This window comes from Cariama cristata, unplaced genomic scaffold, assembly GCF_000690535.1.
Source record: "Cariama cristata isolate BGI_N322 unplaced genomic scaffold, ASM69053v1 scaffold2769, whole genome shotgun sequence".
Lineage (NCBI taxonomy): Eukaryota > Metazoa > Chordata > Aves > Cariamiformes > Cariamidae > Cariama > Cariama cristata.
The window spans coordinates 86425-106116 of NW_009637252.1; the positions used below are offsets into that span (position 1 = coordinate 86425).

Below are 19692 nucleotides of genomic sequence, written 5' to 3' on the forward strand. Positions count from 1 at the left end.
CAGGAATTCCTGGTGCCAAGCAGATGTCAAAGAACAGAGAAAGAGGGGGGGCTTGCTTGGCTTGCTGGTGGGACACTCCTTACAGGGACACGAGCAGTTAGCTGGAGAGGCTGAATGTCTATCAGTAAGTAGATCCGGATTGTAAAGCGAGGATTTGGGAGCGGGTGAGGCAAGGATTCCAAAATATAGATCTAGCGCAAGCCTTAACACCCGGCAGCCCCTCGGTGCGCACCCAAAGGGCTTCTGGGCCCGACGGCCGGGTGGATGCAGCAGCAGTAACCCCTGGCAGCCGGGGTCCTACAGGCCCAGCGCGGGGAGTGGGGTTGCCCTCTCCTCCAAGGAGAGGAGTATTAGGTTGGTCTTATTAACGGCAGCAGTTCTAAAGAGCATAAACATTGCCTGGATGAAAAGACTCCTAGAAGTCCTCCTTACAATGTTAAAAATGTATGAAACTAGCTACCTTTAATCATCTTTTTGCTATTAATTAACTATGAACAAGATTACTGCGGTGCCTAGAATCCCTCCTGGCCGGCTGTAAAGGCCAAGGTGGCCGGTGCCATCTGTTAGTCCTAATGTAATCCGCCCTGTGCCTTCTGTCCGAGCGCCAAGCTATTGCTCCTTGCGCTGTCCTGCTGGGTGAGAAGAAAGTGAGACTAAAAAAAGCCCAGGCTGGGTTTATTTGTTATGAAGCAGTCATGGCCACAGGTGTAGCTGAACAGCTAAGAGGTGGCGTGGGCTTAAGGTGAGCAATTTTGCAATAGCCTTGGCATATGAATACGAAGTCACCTCCCGCTTCGTCTTCAGAGGTACCTGCCAGCATCCCCTTAAAGCATGGCTCTAAATTGGCTTTTCTCGCTTTTTTTTTTTAAATATACTGTTAATTAACGAGGCAGAGGCAAAAATACACACACACACAGTGGAATAGTTTTTAACCTGGCTTGATTAATGCTGTCAAGTTGTACATCTGAGTGTGAGCTCAGTGGGACTGTTGCTTTTAATACCACAAGACACCTCAGTCTGGATTGTTGCATTACAGTACAAATAAAAAACAGAAACAAAACCACATCTGCATCATACAAGGTGAGAAGAATATGAGAATTCTAAATATTTACAGAGAAGGGCAAGTGGGGAAACCACAAAAAATATTTACATAAAAATACATGAGCTTGTCGGCATATACATTTTACACCAGTTCACAAAAAAAAGACACTATATAAATTAAAGTGAAGGGAACTCCAAAGGTAACCCAAGACTTTCTGGGATGTTTCTCTCATGCGGCTCAGGGAAAGAAAAATCAAGTCTTCTACAGCAGGAAAATGAACTGCAAAACAACCCTTTTCTCCCCCCCTCCCACCCCCCAACTGGACGAGGCAAGACTCTGCACACAAAGGTATTTATGTTGTACGTCTGCTTAAACCAGACCATGCCTTTCAACACTGCGTAGCCGTAGCACGAGGCTCTGGGAAAAAGAGTTGCATGCCTAAGCCGCCTTTTAACGAAAGTAAGTAAGTAAAACAATTTCTCATCCATTATCCCTAACGCCCGACGCATCGCTTCAGTCAATGCCCTGTCAACGTAGGGATGAACGGCAGAGTGCACGTGAGGTTCTGTCCCTTTCTGGGGTTAAAGAGGAACAGCGTGTTTTCAAGTTGGTTTTGGTTTTGTGTAGCAACTTAACTACCACTGTGCAATCCTTACTGACCCCTCCCTTCAAATGATGAGGATCTCCGGAAAGACATAGGCACAAAGTTGTGGGTGTTTTGTCATCTATGCATATAGACTTCACCTGATAAGACTCTTTAAAAGAAATCGATGCTTTACTTAAGACTTCATAGGGGCTAGGTCCTCCTTACTCACCTAACGTCTGCGCTCCCCCTTTGCCAAGGAAGGTCTCCTGTGGGGCGCCCATTCCGCTCCAAAGCAGAGGTGAAAATCCAGAGTTGGAGTACACTATCGGACCCTACCTCTTGCACGCACCAGGGAGAAACTCGGCTGAAAACTTAGGAAGTGGCACTTTAAGACGCAGATAGCTTGTGGCAAGCGTAAGGGAATTATTTAAGAACATAGCTGCTTGTCATCTTGCTGGAGGTACTGTTAGGCAAGAAATTACTTAATCTGAGCGGACTCGGGACTTGCAATAGAGTACGATTTGCGTTGCCGTCCCCTTGCTCTTCTCCCGTTCCTCTGCTAGGACGCCAAGACCTGAACTACCAACTTACCTCCAGATCATCCCCCTTAGACACCTGGTGCTACCTCCCCTCCTCGCTCTGATGCACAATGCCTTTTTAATCTCAGCTATGGTTTTTGGAAAGATGCAGCTGGATGTTTTGCCTTTATTGTGAATCAATTCATGTGGATGTAAAAACTCTTCCCAAGGACCATCGGATTAACCACAGTGCAAGAGCAGAACTGCATAGTTCACTATATGGCTTTGCGTGGGGCGGACGCGGGGACCGTACTAGATGTTTAAGCCATGGGCAGTAGCAACACCAAAAGAAAGGTGCTCATCTGTATTCTTGTCTCGCAAAAGCTGGCGCCTTAACCTTTTTCTTTCGGTTTTGTGGCTCAACACTGGTGTACCAAAATTAGTCTGGGTTCTCCGAGAGCTTCTAGCCCTTGAAGCACACACTGATGTGGGTGTGTGCAGAGGGATGGGAGGACAGCTGGGTGTTGAGTTTTCTGCAGCATGCCTATTTTTTTTCTCTAATGGAGACTTTCTCATTCTCAAGAGGAAGGCTGTGTTCGTAGCAGCCGTCTAGGTGTATGGGTGTGCACTTCTAGAAGCTCTTTTTGAAAGGTGCTGAAAGGTTTTGTTTGTTTCCCAGGGGATGAGAGGGCGCTGAGCACCTGGCACCTTCATACAAAGCCGTGAGGTGAGGAGCCCAGGCTCGAGCAGCAGTAGCACACCACTGTAAGGAACAGAAGTTGTCCAGGGATGGCACTTGAGCTCTGGAAGGGGACGGTGGCTTTGAGCAGGAAAAATCCCGAGAGGCCCTTACGCTTAGTGGGAGCTGGGTTCAGGCCCCTCATAGTAAAAGGACAGTCCTGGTTAACATAAGGCCAAAACGGAGGGTAGGAGAGTTGTTGCGGGGGGGCAGGAGCGGGGAGTTAAGGCTTTCGTGGAGAGAGAGAGAGGTTTGACCTACAGCTCTCGTTACCTGAATCCCAAATAGCCTGAACCAAACACCTTGTCCCTGCTTCAACTGGAGCCTTCGGCAGGTAACTGGCAGCTGCGGGGGGACTGCGCTACAACGCGTGAGGACCGGTACTACTCCTAACACAGTACGCACCGCTACGGAGAGAGCACGTCCTTAAACGGGGCTCCCTCGGCGAGCTTGCTCCGAGGAATCGGGACAGGTCAGCCTTTCCTAGGGAGCTAGCTAGCGACGTAGACAGGGCGGCCCACAACGTGGCTCGCCTAATGGCCCCTTTCTATGTATTTTTGTTAGTTTTCCTTAAAAGAAAACGTTACAAAAAGCATTCCCTCACTAAAAAAAACAAACCACCAACCCCTCTACCTGGTAATTACTCACAAGGGGATTGTGGTAACCTGGATCACAGTGTTGCTTTTTTTTTTTCCTCTTTTTTCTTTTTCCTGACTTCCAGATTTATTTCCATTAATGTGTAAGAACAACTCTTCTAAACAAAATGCTTAAAACAAAAGCATCGCACAATAAAACAGGACCATAAGGTAGTGTTACTGGAACAGCCCCAGACAAGGCTACGAGATTAAAAGAAGCAAACAGCTAAAGACTAGTTAGCTACTAGAAGCAGGGTTTCCTTATGATTTAAAAGCCCCAAAACAACCATGAAACTTTTGTTCAAAAGACCATCTAAGCTCCCTTTAACAGCTGTGTGCTAACTGCAGGAACTCCAGGAATTTAATAAAGGACTAGAGATTCAAAACGGGTAGAGAAGTTCTTCAACCACACGGAACAGGGATGGCCTTGGAAATTTTCAGTGAACATTTAAAAACTCCTAAATCTCAAGTATTGCTTGCAAGCCCTGTCTAATGAAATGGATGTGCTTTATTTATAAGGTGGCGTCGTAGTGAGGCCTGGGAAGTCTGAGAGGCTGCACGCGAGATGCTGCCCGGCTTCTTGTACAGTACAGAAAGCTTTTAAATACCTAGGACAACATTATTAGCGTTATCAGAGAGAGTGCACTGGCCTTCTGTCCCTACTGCAAACTGAATACTGGTACGAGCTACGCTGGCGAGACGGGAGGCAATACTATTTCACAGGCAGCACGTCACTACTCGGTATGTGCCACAACTTCACAGGGATCCCCTTGCCAACACAGAACTTAAAGGTTACAGAAAGCCGTGTCCTGTAGACCTTCACTTTAAGGTCGGTGGGGGCATTCCCGGATCTAAAAGAGCTGCAGGATCTGGCCCAGGGCAAACAGCTGGTCATGCAGATAACTCGGCACTTACACAGTCATTCCCAGCTGGTAAACTGGGCTCCAATTTACAAGCTGGACGTAATGCTATAGAAATTTATTTTTTTTTTTTAAATTTTTGTAGTATTTTTTTTTGGTAGCGAGATGATACTGTCTGGCCAGCCAAAACATGGTATTAAATCGTCCGGATTGTAGATAGCCTAGCAGTAAAGAGGAATTGGCATGAAATGGGTGCTCTGGTCCCAACTGCGTGTATATGGTTTGGTGTTTTTTTGTGGTTTCTTTCTTTCTGGTGTGAGAAACGCAAACCTGTCCTACTTGGCTGCCATAGCCGGCCTCTGCTGACAATAGAGAAAGTTAAAGTAATTTAATTTCTTGTAGTCAGAAGCAGCTTGTTAAGTAAGCAGTTTCAAAAGTACATTGTATTTTGAACTTGCTTCAGAGCCTATTCCACAGGCTTGAAGTCAAAACAGGCTCCCACCCACTTCAAAGCAACTGAAGTGGCTCTACTAGGCCTAAGCAGTAATTTTCAAGGGAGAGGCAGGACCTCGGCATTTATCAAGAAGAAAATAATTGGGAAATCTTCCCCCCCTCCCCGCCCAGCTTTTAGCCCACTCTTGCTGCGTAACCTCGGAGGGGGCACAACAGTGGTTCTTCCAAGGCATGGTACGGTATGGAGCCCCTTTCTCGGAAGCTAGCAGTGGGAAGGGCGACTTACTACAGGTGGGGCTCGCAGCTGCATGCACGGTCCATCATGCGCAGGACCACGGAGGCGTGGTGAGGATGCGGTGGTAACCGCCAATGTCAAACCTGGGGAAGGAAAAACGTTTCCCTCCCTCCCTGCCCCAAGAGCATCCCTTTCGGCTCTGCCCGGCCTCTCTGGCAACATCTGCGTGCCAACAGCCTGCCCTATCCTTCCAGTTGTCTCAAAACTACGTGAAAAAAGCTCTATCTCTACTACCTAAAAACAGTGAGTGGGTGGGGCTGAAGATGGGTTTGCTTTGCGCATCGGGGCAGGGTTTGGGGTATGGTGTGTTGGTTGGGGTTTGGTTTTTTTCTGTCACTGAAAAAATAAAACAGTCCGCTGTCCAGCAGAGGCTGCTTAGACTCTATCCCTCCTTCCCCCCACACCAGCTCACTCAACGTGGACCTCTGTTTCAGGCCTCTGCAAACACAGCTCCGTCGGGAGGAAGGCTCCCTGGCCAAGGGCCGTGGCGTAAGTTCTACTGTGCACGTGGGTGAAACTGGGGGGCACAAACCCCCCGCCTCCAACGTAGCCCCCTCTTTGGTGCTGAGGCATGGTATGGTAATCCTCCAAATTATCGTACTGAGACACCACAGTCATAGTGCTTTGGCGTTTCCCCAGGGTTTGGTATGGGTAGAGGAGGGCAGAGTCCCGCTCCATGGGTTCGGGGTGCTGCATTCTGAGGCTGTGGCTCCGTTCGGGCTTGGGCGGTGGTGCCATGGGAGAGGCGGCGTGCTCCTCTTCTTTATAGCAGTCTCTGGAGTGTTTCTCCATGGATGTGGTCGGTCTGGCTCGAGACCTCTCCAGGTCCGGCCTGTCCTCTGCCAACCTCACCTCCTTGTGGTTCAGTCTCAGGGTCTCCTGGTTCGCCGGGATGTACTTGCTGCCCGAGTGCTGGTAACCGACGGGCTCGGAGGGCTCTGGGCCACCTTTGGGCCTGTAGTCGGCATAAGGGGGCCCGTTTTTGGATTCGGAAGGCTGCCTATGGCTCGCTTCCTGCTGCAAGTGCGTCCTGTGCATTTGTGTTGCAGCCCGGCTCTTGCAGCTTCCTGTTCCGGATGCTGCTCTGCTTCTGGGGAAGGGACGGCTTCTCCGACTGCCCGTTCCCGTAGGCCCCGTGGTAGTGGGCTCTGTCCAGCTCTGGCTCAGGGTGCTGCATGTAGTAACGCTCGTCCCCCTCAGGCGTAGCCGCTTTGGCCGGGTACCTCCCCTCCTTCCCTTCTGCCACAGTCAGGAGGCCAGTTTTCCCAGGATCTGACTTGCTGCGCAAGTGAATCGCATCCAGTCCTCCCAGTTCCTCCTGCAGCAGCGGGGCCACGTTATCGTACTGGGACATCACCGGCCCTTTCACTTTCTGGCGCGTGCGGCTCTCCCGGCGAATAGACTGCATGCGGTACTTCTCCATGTCCTCGAGGTCCCACGACATGTACATGTGCTTGATGTCTGGGGCAGGAGGCACGTCTCTGCTGATGAAGCTGTGCTCTTTGCCTGCTAGGTGGCTGATGAGGCCGCCCCGAGGGTAGGCAGACAAGCTGGGGTAGCGATACAGGCCTTTGCTTTGCAGCCGGGAGGCGTAGGATGTAAAGTCTCGGCCGGGCAGGGGGGGGAAAGGCCTGACCCGCACAGTGCTGTAGGGATCCAGGTCATAAAAGCTGCCATCAGCAGCGGTGTAATAAGAGGAGCTGGAAGAGTTGGAGTAAGGACTGTACCGGTAATGTACCCGGCCGTTCTCAAAGTAAGGCTGCAGCTGAGTTACGTGGTAGTCGGAGTGAGGCTGATATGGCTTGTACTGATAGAGGGGCCGCGGGCAGTACACTGGCTCGTCGTCCGGAGGTACCTCGGTCCGTGAAATGGGAACGGAGCGGATAGCGGAGGCGGCAGGGGTGGGGACGTGCAGCGACTGAACCCTTCGGATAGTGGGGTAGGGCGGCGCATCCTCGGCGTAGCTGGCGTTACGCAGGCCCGTTGGGCTCACGGAGGACACAAACTCTGTCCGGCTGCGAGGTTTGGAGTGGAGAGCCGAGGTGCTCTTCCCTTGGTTCGCATAGGTGGTGTAGCGAGTGCTCGCAGCAGTGGGTGTCTCCGACCGAGGAGGGTAGGCTTGGTGCTGGTCAGGCTTGCTGTGGTAGGAGATGTGAGGAGGAACGCTCTCAGGCCTGTACTGGTGGATGGAAGCCGGCTTGTGGTGCAGGTAGCTGTCTGGGCCAGTGGGCTCGGGGATGCTCTCCGGCTTGGGATGCGGCATGTACACGGACTGCAGGGAAGCGTGCTTGGGTGGGGGAGGCGGTGGTGGTGGCAGCAGGGCTTCCTCCACAGAGGAGGCCAGCATGGAGGAAGACAGGAAGGTGTGGTAATTGGAGTTGTTGATGGCGTCCGTGTTGTTCGAGTGCATGGCGGCAGCAATTTTGCTCTCCAGGGTTCTCACAGGTGGGACGGGGGGTGTAAAGCTGTAGGAGGAGTGAGTAGGGACAGACTCGGAGCGCAGGTGCAGCGGGGGAGCCCTCGTAGTCTCCCGAGGCTTTTCCAAATGGCTCTGGTGGCCCGTGGGCACAGAAGAGGAGCAGCGGGTGGTAGAACTGCTTTCTGAGACAAAACCAGGTGTGGGCTCAGGCGGCTTTTCGGCTGCTGTTGCGCCCCATACCTACAGGGAAGAAAGCAGGAGAAGTTAGAGGCGAGCATCTTTTCCCTCCCCTCCTATTCTGCACTTAAGATCTCACAGATGCTCATATGGATGAGTGCAATTTAAGGGTTTTTTTTGTGCCTGGTTTCTGTTTGCTGCAGAGAGCTAGCGCTGCTTGCGGGAGAAGAGGTGAAGGTTCCCTTTCTCGGCAAGGGCAGCGCGGTGCCTGTGGGAGGTTTCAGGACCCATCCTAAACGGCGCCTCCGCAAACTCGAGAAAGGGGAGGAGGTGGCAGTGGCGGCGGTCTCTTTATAGCAACAGGTTAAAACCTTTACAGACGAGCTGCGCACAGACACTGCGCGTGCAAGTACGTGCAAGGCCGGGGGGCACATCCACGTACCTGACTGGAACTACTCGACGCTTTCGCGGAGGCCGCTGGCACTTGTCCCATCGCTGACTGGGGATCTTGCCTCTGCGACGGGGCGGGCTGGCTGGTTGTGAGTGTGCGCTGCGCAGCTGTAACGGTGACGTCCGCCTGAGTCGTGGCCGGACCTGCCGGCCCGCAAGCCGTTGTCTGAATGGTTGTTAAATACGGCATCGAAGCCGGGGTGCTTTTCTCCCCGGCAGGTAGGACAGGAGGAGACTGGAGTTTGTCATCGGCTGTGCAGACAGGACCGTGGTGCTTGTCCCCAGACATGCATGCGTGGAGGTGGGGCTTATCTACAGACAAGTCTGTTGCGGGGGGTTCCCAGTCAGGCAGCGCGCCTGGAGGGTGGTGGTGGGTGTGCTCCCAGTCCCCAGCATGGGAGGGGAAGGGATCTTTGTCCCCCGCTTTACCAGGATGGAAGCTGGACTGCTCCTGCTCTGCATCTCTGCTACCAGGCACGTCCCCAGGCATGCCAGTGTGGAGAGGTGGGGGGTCCTGGTTTCCAGGTGCACCCGGTGGGTGGTTCTGCTCCCCGGGTGTGCCGCTACCTTGGAAATCCTGCTCTACTGGTGCACCAGTCTGGAAGTGAAGCCGGTTCTCGGGCAGACCAGTATACAGGTGGAGCTTGTCTGGAGCACCAGCAGAGAGATGGAGCTTTTCTAGAGCTGTGCCAGCTTCAGTCTCTCCATAATTTGTGCTTTCAGAATGAGCATCTCCTGGCCTTTTCTGAGACTGAGCGGACGCTTGCTGTGCGGACTCGGCTAACGCTAGGGCTAGCATGCGCGCTGCATTTTTCGGAGGAGGAGGAGGGATAAGAGACACAGAACTGACGGGAACAGGATCCTGGGGGGAGTCGAGGGCAACTGCTCCTAATGGGGGGAAAATTGAGAGAGAGAGTGACTTTATGTTACCCAATAAGGAGAGTGACCTAATCTTATTATTAAAAAATAGATGCTTTCCACACTTTCACAGTGGCAGTTCCTTCTGATGGGAAACACTCTATCTTCTGTCTCGCATGCAAACGCCGCTCAATAGCACAGCGGTTCATCACAAAAAGGAAAAAAAAAAAAGAAACCACAAGAGATTGTCTAAAGGCTCCTCTTGCATTTCTAGAGAGGTAGGAAGTAGGTAGCAGAGAATGAGATAGCCTTACACAATTTTGATCATAAGGTTTTAGGCAAAAAGGTCCCTTCTTTTGAGTGTTGGCAGCTTTTTTTTAAATTTAAAAAAGAAAAGTCTTAGATGGTCTATTGGCTGAAATGATTTAGAAGGACATGCTATAGATTTTCACATATGACAGGATGGGGAGAAAAAAAAAATAGTGGTATATAAAGTATTATGGAAAATTATCTGAGAGTTGTGTGATGTAGGGAGAAGGCAGAGGTTAAGACCTTACTGATCTGCACAGCCCTGCAAGACACTTGTGATCAGAACCGACGGGCAATCCCCTCTCCTAAAAGGCACGCAGAGGAGGACGTTTCTGAGAGCAGGTCCCCTTTGGAACTTAAAGAAAGAATGGAGGAAAATGCACTGTACCTGGCTGTGCGTGTCCAGTGGGTACAGTCTTATTCTGACTGCTTGACATTGGTCTCTCCCCTTCTTCTGGCAACTCTGGCTTGCCAGTAGCCACTAGCTGGGCATGCTGTAGCTCTTGGTGGGCTCCTTCCCCCGCTCCCGTTTCACTGTTTTTCAGGGGCAAGGACATCTGGGTTGGGGACCTGTCTGTGATTTCAGTGATGCCAATCCCTTTGCTCCAGCTGGAAGCAGAGGAGTTTCTGGAGGTGACGGGCACTCCTCCGATCGCTTCTGACATGCGGCTGGGCAGCGCGAAGGGGACGGGTTCTGATGTAGGCAGCGGCGGAGATTTGATGGGCTTTCGCCCCATCTTGGGTGAGAAGGCGTGGGGTTTGCAGGCCTTCTCTTCGGTTGGGCTCAGGTCCAGAGTAAAGAAGGGACTCATCTTCTCTTGGAAAGGGGAGACTGGCTCAGAGCTCGTGGCACTGCCTGGTGTCTGGGACTGGCTGCCCGATTCTAAATCCTTCTTTAGTAGGCTTGGCTTCTCCTTATTGATGCCAACTGACTCCAGCAGGGAGGTACTGCTATCCAGGCACTCCGACTCTGCTTGGGGCGGGCTGCACTGAAAAGACATTGGGTCAAAATCCAGGCTGGCGACTCCAATATCCGGCGGGCTCAGGTCAACGTCTTCGGCAGAGCGAGGAGAAATGAGGGCGGGAACGTGGATGAGCCCCTCGTCCCCATCACTGTCGTTGTCGTGGGGAAGGTTGTCGTAAGAATTGCAGCGATTCATGTTTCCTAAGAGCTCTCCGTTGAAGGAAGCAGACAACGCATCGCTGCTGGACCTAGGTCTTCTGGGTCGAAACAGTTTAGATTCACCTAGGAACAAGTAGACGCATACAGGTTAGTGTTAAAATCTTACTGTCCAGGAGGTGATGGTTTGGGGGTGTTTTTAAAAGGCAGCATGCGAGATGCTCAACCTGGTGAACTCTAAACACAAAAGTAACGTAGTTAGCAGTAACTGTCCGTTACGTTTGAGCAAACTCTCTTACAGCAGTTGTCAGGTCTGATTTAGTCTGAAACTAAGCTGTGTGCACAAGCAAAACGAGTTTAAGTGTGCTGTAGACCTAATGCTTTCTCGGAAAGCATTTTCCATCCCGATGCCGTCTTTTTCACCTCGGAATTCAAAGGGGAGGTGGCGAGGAATGAACATAAGCAGTGCCGGCTATACACAAGCAAGAGGTTTGCGGTTTTTTTACCTTAGAAGGAAAACAAAGACATGAAGAGCATTTGTCTGTGATACCCATCTGTGTTGGGCAGCAGTAAGCTGCTTCATTAATTAGCAAGTCTAGCTTTTACTGGAGGGCTGGAAAATCTGCCCTGTTGGAATATCTGTAGTCAGCAATGTCAAACTGTCTTTTTTGAATCCACACACATTAAAAGTGCAGGTACGATTTTGTCTTACCATCAACAGCATGCAGAGAGGTAAGCGATTCCTCGCTTTTAGCTGAGCGAAGAGTCCCGCTGTCTCCTCGTCCACCTAAGGAAATGCAACCGAGACAGTGAAAAGCTGAATTATAAAAGCGTACCTGTGTCAGGTACCTGTGATAACTGGTTGGCTCCTGCCAGCAAACAAAACCCCTTAAAAATGGGGAAGAAAGTAACATTTACACAACTCATTTTACGAGCACCAAACAAGTATGACTTCAGTGCCGCAAGGAGACAGTCTTAAAGGGCATTCCTATGATGTGTTTATTATACTGAAGACTACGAGGGCTGTAATTTGAAAACGGCACAAGGGAGAAGATGAGATAGAAGTCCTTACTGGCCCACGTTTAGGGATTTGTGGTGTGTTTTACCGCAAAAACATACCGTTGCTACTTTTAAATTTGGAAAGAGACAGTAAACTCTGTACGGAAAGGGCTGAGAATTCAGTCTACATACATTGGATGTGGCTACAAAAGGTTGTTGGATGGCTTCTCTAGTTACGCTGGTATGGCTTTCGGGGTGAACGTGTTTGTGGAAAAGTGCCTTCCCCTCGTTTAATCGCGTGTCCTTTGGAGCAGCAAAGGGAGCCAGAACTGTATTCTTATTTTGTAATAAGAGTGTCGGGAGGAATTATGCCGAGACTTATTCTAGCGGTGCCCACACGCTGTCTTTCAGAAGCTACTCTGAGAAAAGCATTAGAGGTGCGTGCTCTAGAGGGGTCGGCTCTTGAGCTAACGCCAGATCCGTGTAGGAAAGAGAGGAGTTAACTGAAGGCGTTATGTGTGGCTTGAACGCTAGAAGGAGATAGAAGCACGCTGCAAACATGGATTCTGCATTGCTGAAAGCCCCGGTTTTTTGGAAGCTGGATTTTGCACCTTACCTGCCAGGGCTATGGCTTTCATTTCTGAGGGTTCACTGGGATTGCGCTGTAGCTTGCGTTTGGACACGGATGACGATTTTCCCAGGTTGAAGAAGGAACGCCAACTGCCAACCGGCGATTTCTTCATCTTGCTGGGCGGTCTTTTTCTGGAGTGAGAAAATAGAGCAAATTGTCGGACGGGGAAGCTGCATTTAGTTCCTGCTGGAACGAAGCTGAGAAACTCGGTCCCTTTTAAACAGCTGAGGATGTTTTCATGCTTATAGCTCAGCCTGAAAGCCTTGCTGGGTAAATTCCACCAAAGTACACAAAGCAGGTGCAATGCAGGGGAGCAAAGGCTCCGTGCTGGTACAGCACAGCAGCTAAGGGATAGCTTTTATTTAGCTGGCGGATGCGTCAGTTCTGTGAGGAACTGTGCAGCCATAAAAGGTATTCAAAAGCATCTCTCGCTCATGCTGTAAAATCACATTCGCCTCCTCCCACTGCCGTATTTAATTTCTAGTGTCATCAAGCCTGTCCAACTGCTCCACTTTGAGGGGAACCTGGATTTCTTACAGGCAGTTAGTCCTGAAGCCTGGAGAACCCCAATGTTTCCAGGTGTTCACCGTGTTTACATTTCTGTGCGCACGACTGGTACAGGCACCTGTATGCATCCCGTACAACGTGGCTTTATGCATTTAATGAGAACCCTGCTAGAAAGGAGGGAGTGACGCAGAAGTTGTACGGCGAAGCTAAGTCCACCAGACAATTGATGTAAGCGGCATCCTCTCGCAGAGTCCCAAGCAGGTGGAAAACTGGCTACAATGCTTTACGTAAGGCGAGCGTAAGTCGGTATCAGCAAGTTTTTGCTGTAATCAAAAAAAACCCGGTTATGACACATGCTGGAAAGGAAACTCGTCTCTACCTTTCGGATGGAAAGTCTATGACCGTGTGGAATTTCCCCTGTAAAGCTGCAGGGCCTTCTCCCACTTCTATGTATTTGCTGTCTGCCACGATGGGAGAGTTGATTTGAGCTTGGGTCCGTGCCTGTGCCTCCTCCAGCGTGAGGAGCTTTGTGGAAGGAGAGGACACCAACAGAGACTTGGGCCGTGATAAAGAGCTGTGCCCTGTAAAGGAAAACCACAGGCGACAGGGAGAATCAGAAAACAGCAGTGCAGAGATCAAAGCTCTGGGTCTGTGCGTCTAGGGAGGTGCCGTGTTGTTCAAAATCTTTGTTATCCCGGCCACTGAAAGATGTGGTCAAAATAACCATTTTGTCAGAGGTATGTTTACGACCAAAAAAAATTCTTGTAATTGAGAGCAGCTTAGTATATTTAAAAAAAACAGGCAGGGGGAAGCAGGTAGGTCAGAAAACCTTCACTGACATACTTTACTTCGAGCTTTTGCTTACAGCTGAAGCTTTAAAGAAAGCGATGGTTTTTCTTCTTGGAAAGCTTGGCTTCAGTCATTCCCAGGTTCCACCTCTCGGCGCAACGGGAAATGCCCCGTGTGACTGAAGCTGCTACAAACTAATGTGCAGATGGCCGAGGCGCACAGATTCTAGCTGTGTGTCTTGCCCTTGGCCTTTTTACAGCTTGTGCTTGTTTTTGGAGAGGAACACGTAAATTTTTGTAAAAGTAGTTGATGTTGCCTCCTGCTGCTAGGATCTGTTAAGTCAGCTCGCGGCGTAGAGGAGACTGCTGCAGAGGAGCGCAAGGAGCCTGTTGTAAGAGCAGCTGTCTTTTGTTTGCCGCTGCTTATTGTGCAAGTATTTAGATAGTTATTCTCGTGTGAGTTCAGGGGTGTGGGGGAAAGTATGTCATCACATCAACACCCTGGTTTGGTCCAACCCCACCGGTATCCCTTCAGCATCACAGCTCATTTGCAAAGGGTGCACAGCCTGGTGTGTGTTTGTTAGCCGTAAATGCTCTCCTGGGTGAAGTTTGGGTTCCAGCTGTCTTGGCAATAGGGTTAATGCAGGAATTAATCTCGTAGGGGTGGGTACAGGCAAGAAGCCGTGCTCAAAACCAGAGGCTCCTGGAAGCCCTGAAGAGGATGCTGCCTTGCTGTAGCACGGTATTCCTGCACACTTAGCCGATATGCTGTGCAATAGCCCAAGCCTTCTCCCTGCCAGTTTTGCGTCAAAGCGCACCGAATGCGAACGACCAAGTCATTAAACAATTAGCTGAACTTCCATGGTCCGTTCTAAGCCCGGATAATCATTTGGCTCGGATTCTCAGCGTGCTTATCTTTCCCTGGCAAGCGCTGAGCCTGCTGTGGGCTATTACTGTTCAGCCGAGCTAACCTCTGGCTCCCGTTGACTTAAAATTGCCTTCCAAAGCTGGACTGAGAGCAACCCTGCTATCCTAAGTAGAGGTAGGGCTTGATTAAAAGCGGGGAGCGGCCAATATACTGGAAAAGCAGCTATCTGTACTCCACAGGTGGTGGTAACTGCACTGACTGTGCACATTTCAGAGGAAGGGCAGGTTATCAAAGCAGATGGTACGCACTTAATGCTGCTTGGGAGTAATAATAGCTTGTGGTATTCGTGGTTGTTGATCTAACACACAGAGTAAACTTTCCTCCCGGTGCAACTCTGCTCATTTTCAATGTAACAGGTATACTTGTGGCCTTAGTAGTTACTGAAGGGAATCTGTAGGTTCTAAGGCTGAATGTTTCAAATGCTCCAGGGTTGGGCACAAAGGTGTCACAGTTCGTTCCTTCTCCTACAGCTGCAAATCAGCCACACGAGAGGGAACTGGGCAACAGCTGCAGGGCCAAAGCAGACTGAGCCTTGTGGCCGGACAGCCCTGCTGACTAACCCATACCGACCACGCAGAAGAAATAACCAGGAGAGCAGATGTCCAAGTATTCCCTGTTAAGAGCGAGACTAAGTTTCTTTGTGTCAACATTACTGAATAGAGCATCCTTGGCTTCCAAGAAAGGTACTGACAGCGATTTCTAAAACCAGGCTACATTTGTCAGGTTCTAACATCATAACCCTGGAAATCTGTCCTCTAAGTTATAGAAAAAACATATTTTAAATGTCCCAGGGGACGCTCAGATACCCATTAAGTGTCTGCTACCTTTTTTGATCAAGGTAAAGCTAGTGGAGGAAGCCACACACCTGCTCCATCTCGTATGACCGAGCTGAGTTTGGAACTGAAGAGGACATCCACGTGGTTCAAGATGAATTCCACAACTACTGACTGGATTCGCACCTCCATGAAGGCAGCTGTTCCACTGAAGCAGGCAGACTCTATCTGCTTTGATCTGAAGAAAAGACGGATTAAATGAAACGTGAACAGCCAGAACAGGGGAAGACGGCGCTCCTTTTGGGTAAGGCTTCGGCATGTGTTGAGCTGTTGCGCCCGGTCGCTCAGGCAGATAAGACTTTAGGGGCAGTTAAGAGATTAAATCTCATCAAAGCATTACACAAATGATCACACTGACTGTAGCGATTTACATCCCAGTTCTGGGTTCAGGCTCAAGTCTTACTGAAACAGCAAGAGGAACTCTGGGCCTAGAAGGAAAAAGGAGCACGTGGCAGGTCCGGATTGAGGTAAATGAACCGCGCACACAAAGTGGGAAGCTTTTTGTTAACTTATTTCCAGATACTGTGAATGGCAGCAGTTCACTGCAGCGGCATTGTACGGAGCTCACCGTGGCCTTCTAATGGGGTGTTTTCCGTCTAGCAGGAAATGTCTCCTCCGGATCCTGCTCAGCAAGCACCCCAATATTCACAAATGCAAACTCAAACAAGTGAACTGCCAGAAAGGAGAAAAGAGCGTACCCTCATTAACCGCACGCGGGGGCATCTATGACTCAGGTTTCTCAGGCTGGGAACAAAACCACTCCAGAAATCAATACGATAAGAGGCCAGGGTAATGATATAATTTTTTTTTGTTAATTACACCATTAATTTTAAACTACCCTCTTTGCACATTCAAAACCAATTTTAGGAGACAGATTTATCCAAGATCATTTCCCTAAGTTTGAATTTTTGCAGCCAAAAGCTGTCAAATTAGACTCTAGAGACTTAGGCAATGGGAAATCAGTGATGCCACTGAACAAATTTCCCTGGATGATCAAGGACACGCCAGTCTCATTGAACCAGGAGAGGGGAAATTACCGTCTAGAAAAGAGGGCTGGGGGAATCCTTCCTTGCAGTCGGTGGAATTGCGTTGCAGTGGGACAGATAACACTGGGGTGTTCTCACGGACAACAGCGGGAGGCTGTTTTACATCCCCAGTTCAGGAGCTTGCCAGTTGGGCTCAAGCCCCTGCCATTAGAAATTTTTACAGGAGGAGAAGAGCACATTGGATGGAAGAAAGGAAGATCTCTTTCTCAACTGCTTAAAGTTATGGTTTTCTGGAGAACAGGTAGCTGTCTGTTTTTTATAAATATAAAAACTTATCATGTATTGAAAGGAGGGAAAAAAAAAACCCAAACCCAGAGAGTACCTTAGGAGGTTTGGAGCCCAGACGATTGCCAAGTTCTTAGTGTGCATATTTGTGATGGAGCAGTAATCAGCCAGACGAGCTAAGTGTCTCATTAGGAACTCCAGTGTCCTGGAAAACAGGAGATAGGCAAATGTTCAGCATCAATGAGCAAAGCCATGCTCCACTTTACAAAACAAACCCCAGTTCATTATTTTCTTTTGGTTTGACAGCTCACAGAAAAAAATGTTGAACTGTGTACCCTAAGACCAATGGTAAAATTGTCTTTCTTTAGCAAATAATTACACTGGGGTGGGGTGAGGGGAGTCTCTCCTCATTTGTCCAGGCTCAATGAAAAGACGGTCAAAGCATCTGCGTTCAGTCCCAGGGCTGGCTCCAGCAAAGACGGAGGTGGATGGGAATAATCTAAACGCCACCAGCGCAGCAGGATCCAGAAGCGGAGCGCCCCGGAACTTCATCACTTGGCTGCTTTACTGTACCCACCCCTGTGCGACAGAAACACACCCTTTGCACTGGAGGGGATAGCACGGCCGTGCTGTTGAACGTTAACCCTGGTAAGGGGGAAGAGAAGTCGTTATTTAGATGCTGTAACTTAGGAAGTTATTGGCTGCAGGTTTCCTGTAGGGATACAAGGCTAATCTGCAGAGGCTTCTGTTCACATAAAAAAAAAAAAGTTGTGTTTTTTTTTTTTATATTAAAACCCATGAGGAGGAGGGAGCACAAGGTGGTAATAAAGATGCTGACGTATCCCCCTCAGTGCTGTTGCTTGGCAGCAGCCCTGGCTTGTGTCTGTCTCGCTGTGTCCTTTTTTTTAAATTTTTTTTTCCCTCCAGGAAGTGGGAAGCAGATGAGGGGGGGCTTTGGGCCTCAAGTCCACAAATGGACAAGGCCTGAAGCAAAGATGGATGCTTCAGGCTGGAAACAAAATGGACATCTCCAGCGCCTTGCCCCAGCTTATGCTGCTAAAGACTGATTTCCTGCATGGGACTTCTTGCCGAGTAGCAGAAAAATAAAATGTGTTTTTTTCCTTTTTCAAGCAAACCTCAGGAAAGAAAAGGAGAGCAGCAGCCCTGTCCATCTCCATCCATTTTGCATCCCTGTGTCTCCCACACCCCAGTGTGTGTCTGAGACACACTGGTCTCAGACTAAGACACACACAGGCATCACAATCTCCAAGCTACACAAGTCTGCTTGTCCCATAAAATAGAAGTCAGTTTAGGGAAAAGGTGGAATGCACCAGAGAAAATTAGATGTCTGAGATATTTTATTTATGTTAATTAAGGGGGCAGGGCTTTGAGGAGGACCTTCTCAAACATAAACTATTAAAATTAATGTTACGTTAATAGCAAGTAGCACACATTTACAGCTTATAACACATTAGTTAACTAATTACAAGGGTTAAGACTAACGGCCATATAATAAGTTATTTGAATATCAAAATAACATATATAATTAGTTATTTATACTGCTCAGGTACAGCATTGTAATTGCCCAGCTAATCACCATACCTTACAATAATTAAAATTCAAATATCTATTATTAGCACAAATTATTATAAATAGTTATCAATATCCAAATACCTATCTTCATGGGTTACAACTGGCCAGCTATACCACTCGGGGTGCAGAATCATAACTGGTTCTGCAAGTTAACATACATTACAGTAATAAATTAATATGCCAATTGACAGTTATCATAAAGTATTACAATTAGAGATCAATAGCCAAATACCGTCTGCACACCCTGTAAATGGTCATCTGCGCCATTCTGGACACAGCATCACAACATCAACATTTATTGAGATTTAAATAGCTAATGACAATGTAGGTTGAAAGTTAGTTATTTATACCAATTACAGTACATAATTGGTAAAGACTGTTTACCATACATCATTACAATAATGGGTTATTAATACTGTTTAAAGACTCATTAACATACAGTATATTGAGTTAATACCAGTCGCCATACTGTTTTGTCTGATGCGTTTTGACTGTACCTTGCCATAATTTTTAACGCTAAAGACCATTAATGTGTGTTATACTTACTTAGTGAAGACTCATTACCATATATCACAAATTAGTTGTTAATGCTAATTAGTTTGAATGTATTATTATAATTAGTTGGTGATTTTTAAACACCATATATGATAATTAGTTATTCTAGTAGAGCATTGTTATAGTTTGCTAGTTACTATTATTGCTGGGGGGTGGGAAGTGGAGACAAAATATTATTGACCGAATTGAACTGAAGGGCTGAACCACTTTTTTTGGCTACATTTCACTTTTTTTAATTGCGATTCTTGGAGCTGGTGTTGTGCACCCCCTGCAATAAAACTATTTCCTTAGTGGCATCAGCCACTTCCAACATAACAAGCTTGTATTTGCCTCCCGTACGTAGTTTTTAAGGAAGTCAAATAAGACTATGCAAAGTATATAGTGTTTGTCTGCTAAGGGATCTAATTAAAATATGAATCAACTTTATATAACCATAAACCATTTTAATATACTGAGGCACAACGCGGTGATCCTGAGAAGGAAAACTGGAATCGTAGCATTTCGCTCCCGAAATGCTCGCAGTAACAAAATGCCGAGCGATAGCCAGAGGAAAGGCTGCACTAACCTGTAGTGAGGCGGGGGCAGCTGCTGGATGACATCATGGATTTTAACCAACCGTTCTTCATCCGTAGCAGCAGAAACAGCATCCTGGAACAAGGCAGGAAGGGATTTAGCTGCAAATAAAGACTAAGTACCTGCCACAGCATCTTCAACCACGTGGCCGATGTACTGTTCTTCAGGAGCGAGGTGGATTTTGTTGCTCTGCTCTGCCTTCGGCAAGGCGTCTGTCTCTTGGGGACAGACCGGCACACAGATCGTGTGACAAAAGGCCAAGTAAATCAAGATCTGGGCCGCTTTGTACAGTGCGCTTCCTTGCAGAGGGCGTCCCGCTCCAAGTAGCATTTGCTTCTAATCCCGCTCCTGTCTGAGAAATCACCACTGGGGAATGGCAAACAATAGGGGAATTCTTGCAAAGCATTGTTAGCATCCCAGTAACCTGCTACTGGGGCCCCAAAAGTGGGGCACGGGGGACAAAGGCACTCGTGAGCAAACCTAAAGGGGAAACAGAAAAGGGACCTCAGCCCCGGGGCACCACCGCACTTTTGAAATGGCAGGGTGATGCCAG

The 19692-nt window shown here is 48.7% G+C and overlaps 1 protein-coding gene across 1 annotated transcript in view; it reads right to left on the minus strand.

Annotated features, from left to right (window-relative positions):
* Positions 1–5536: 5536 nt before the first annotated feature.
* ARHGAP32 (Rho GTPase activating protein 32) overlaps positions 5537–19692 on the minus strand; it is a 33036-nt gene continuing 18880 nt past the window's right edge. Inside the window, 10 exon segments of the mRNA XM_009708217.1 lie at positions 5537–6170; positions 6172–7787; positions 8167–9062; positions 9730–10587; positions 11174–11248; positions 12077–12222; positions 12978–13179; positions 15180–15325; positions 16516–16623; positions 19132–19214. Coding sequence (XP_009706519.1) covers positions 5537–6170; positions 6172–7787; positions 8167–9062; positions 9730–10587; positions 11174–11248; positions 12077–12222; positions 12978–13179; positions 15180–15325; positions 16516–16623; positions 19132–19214 — 4764 coding nt within the window.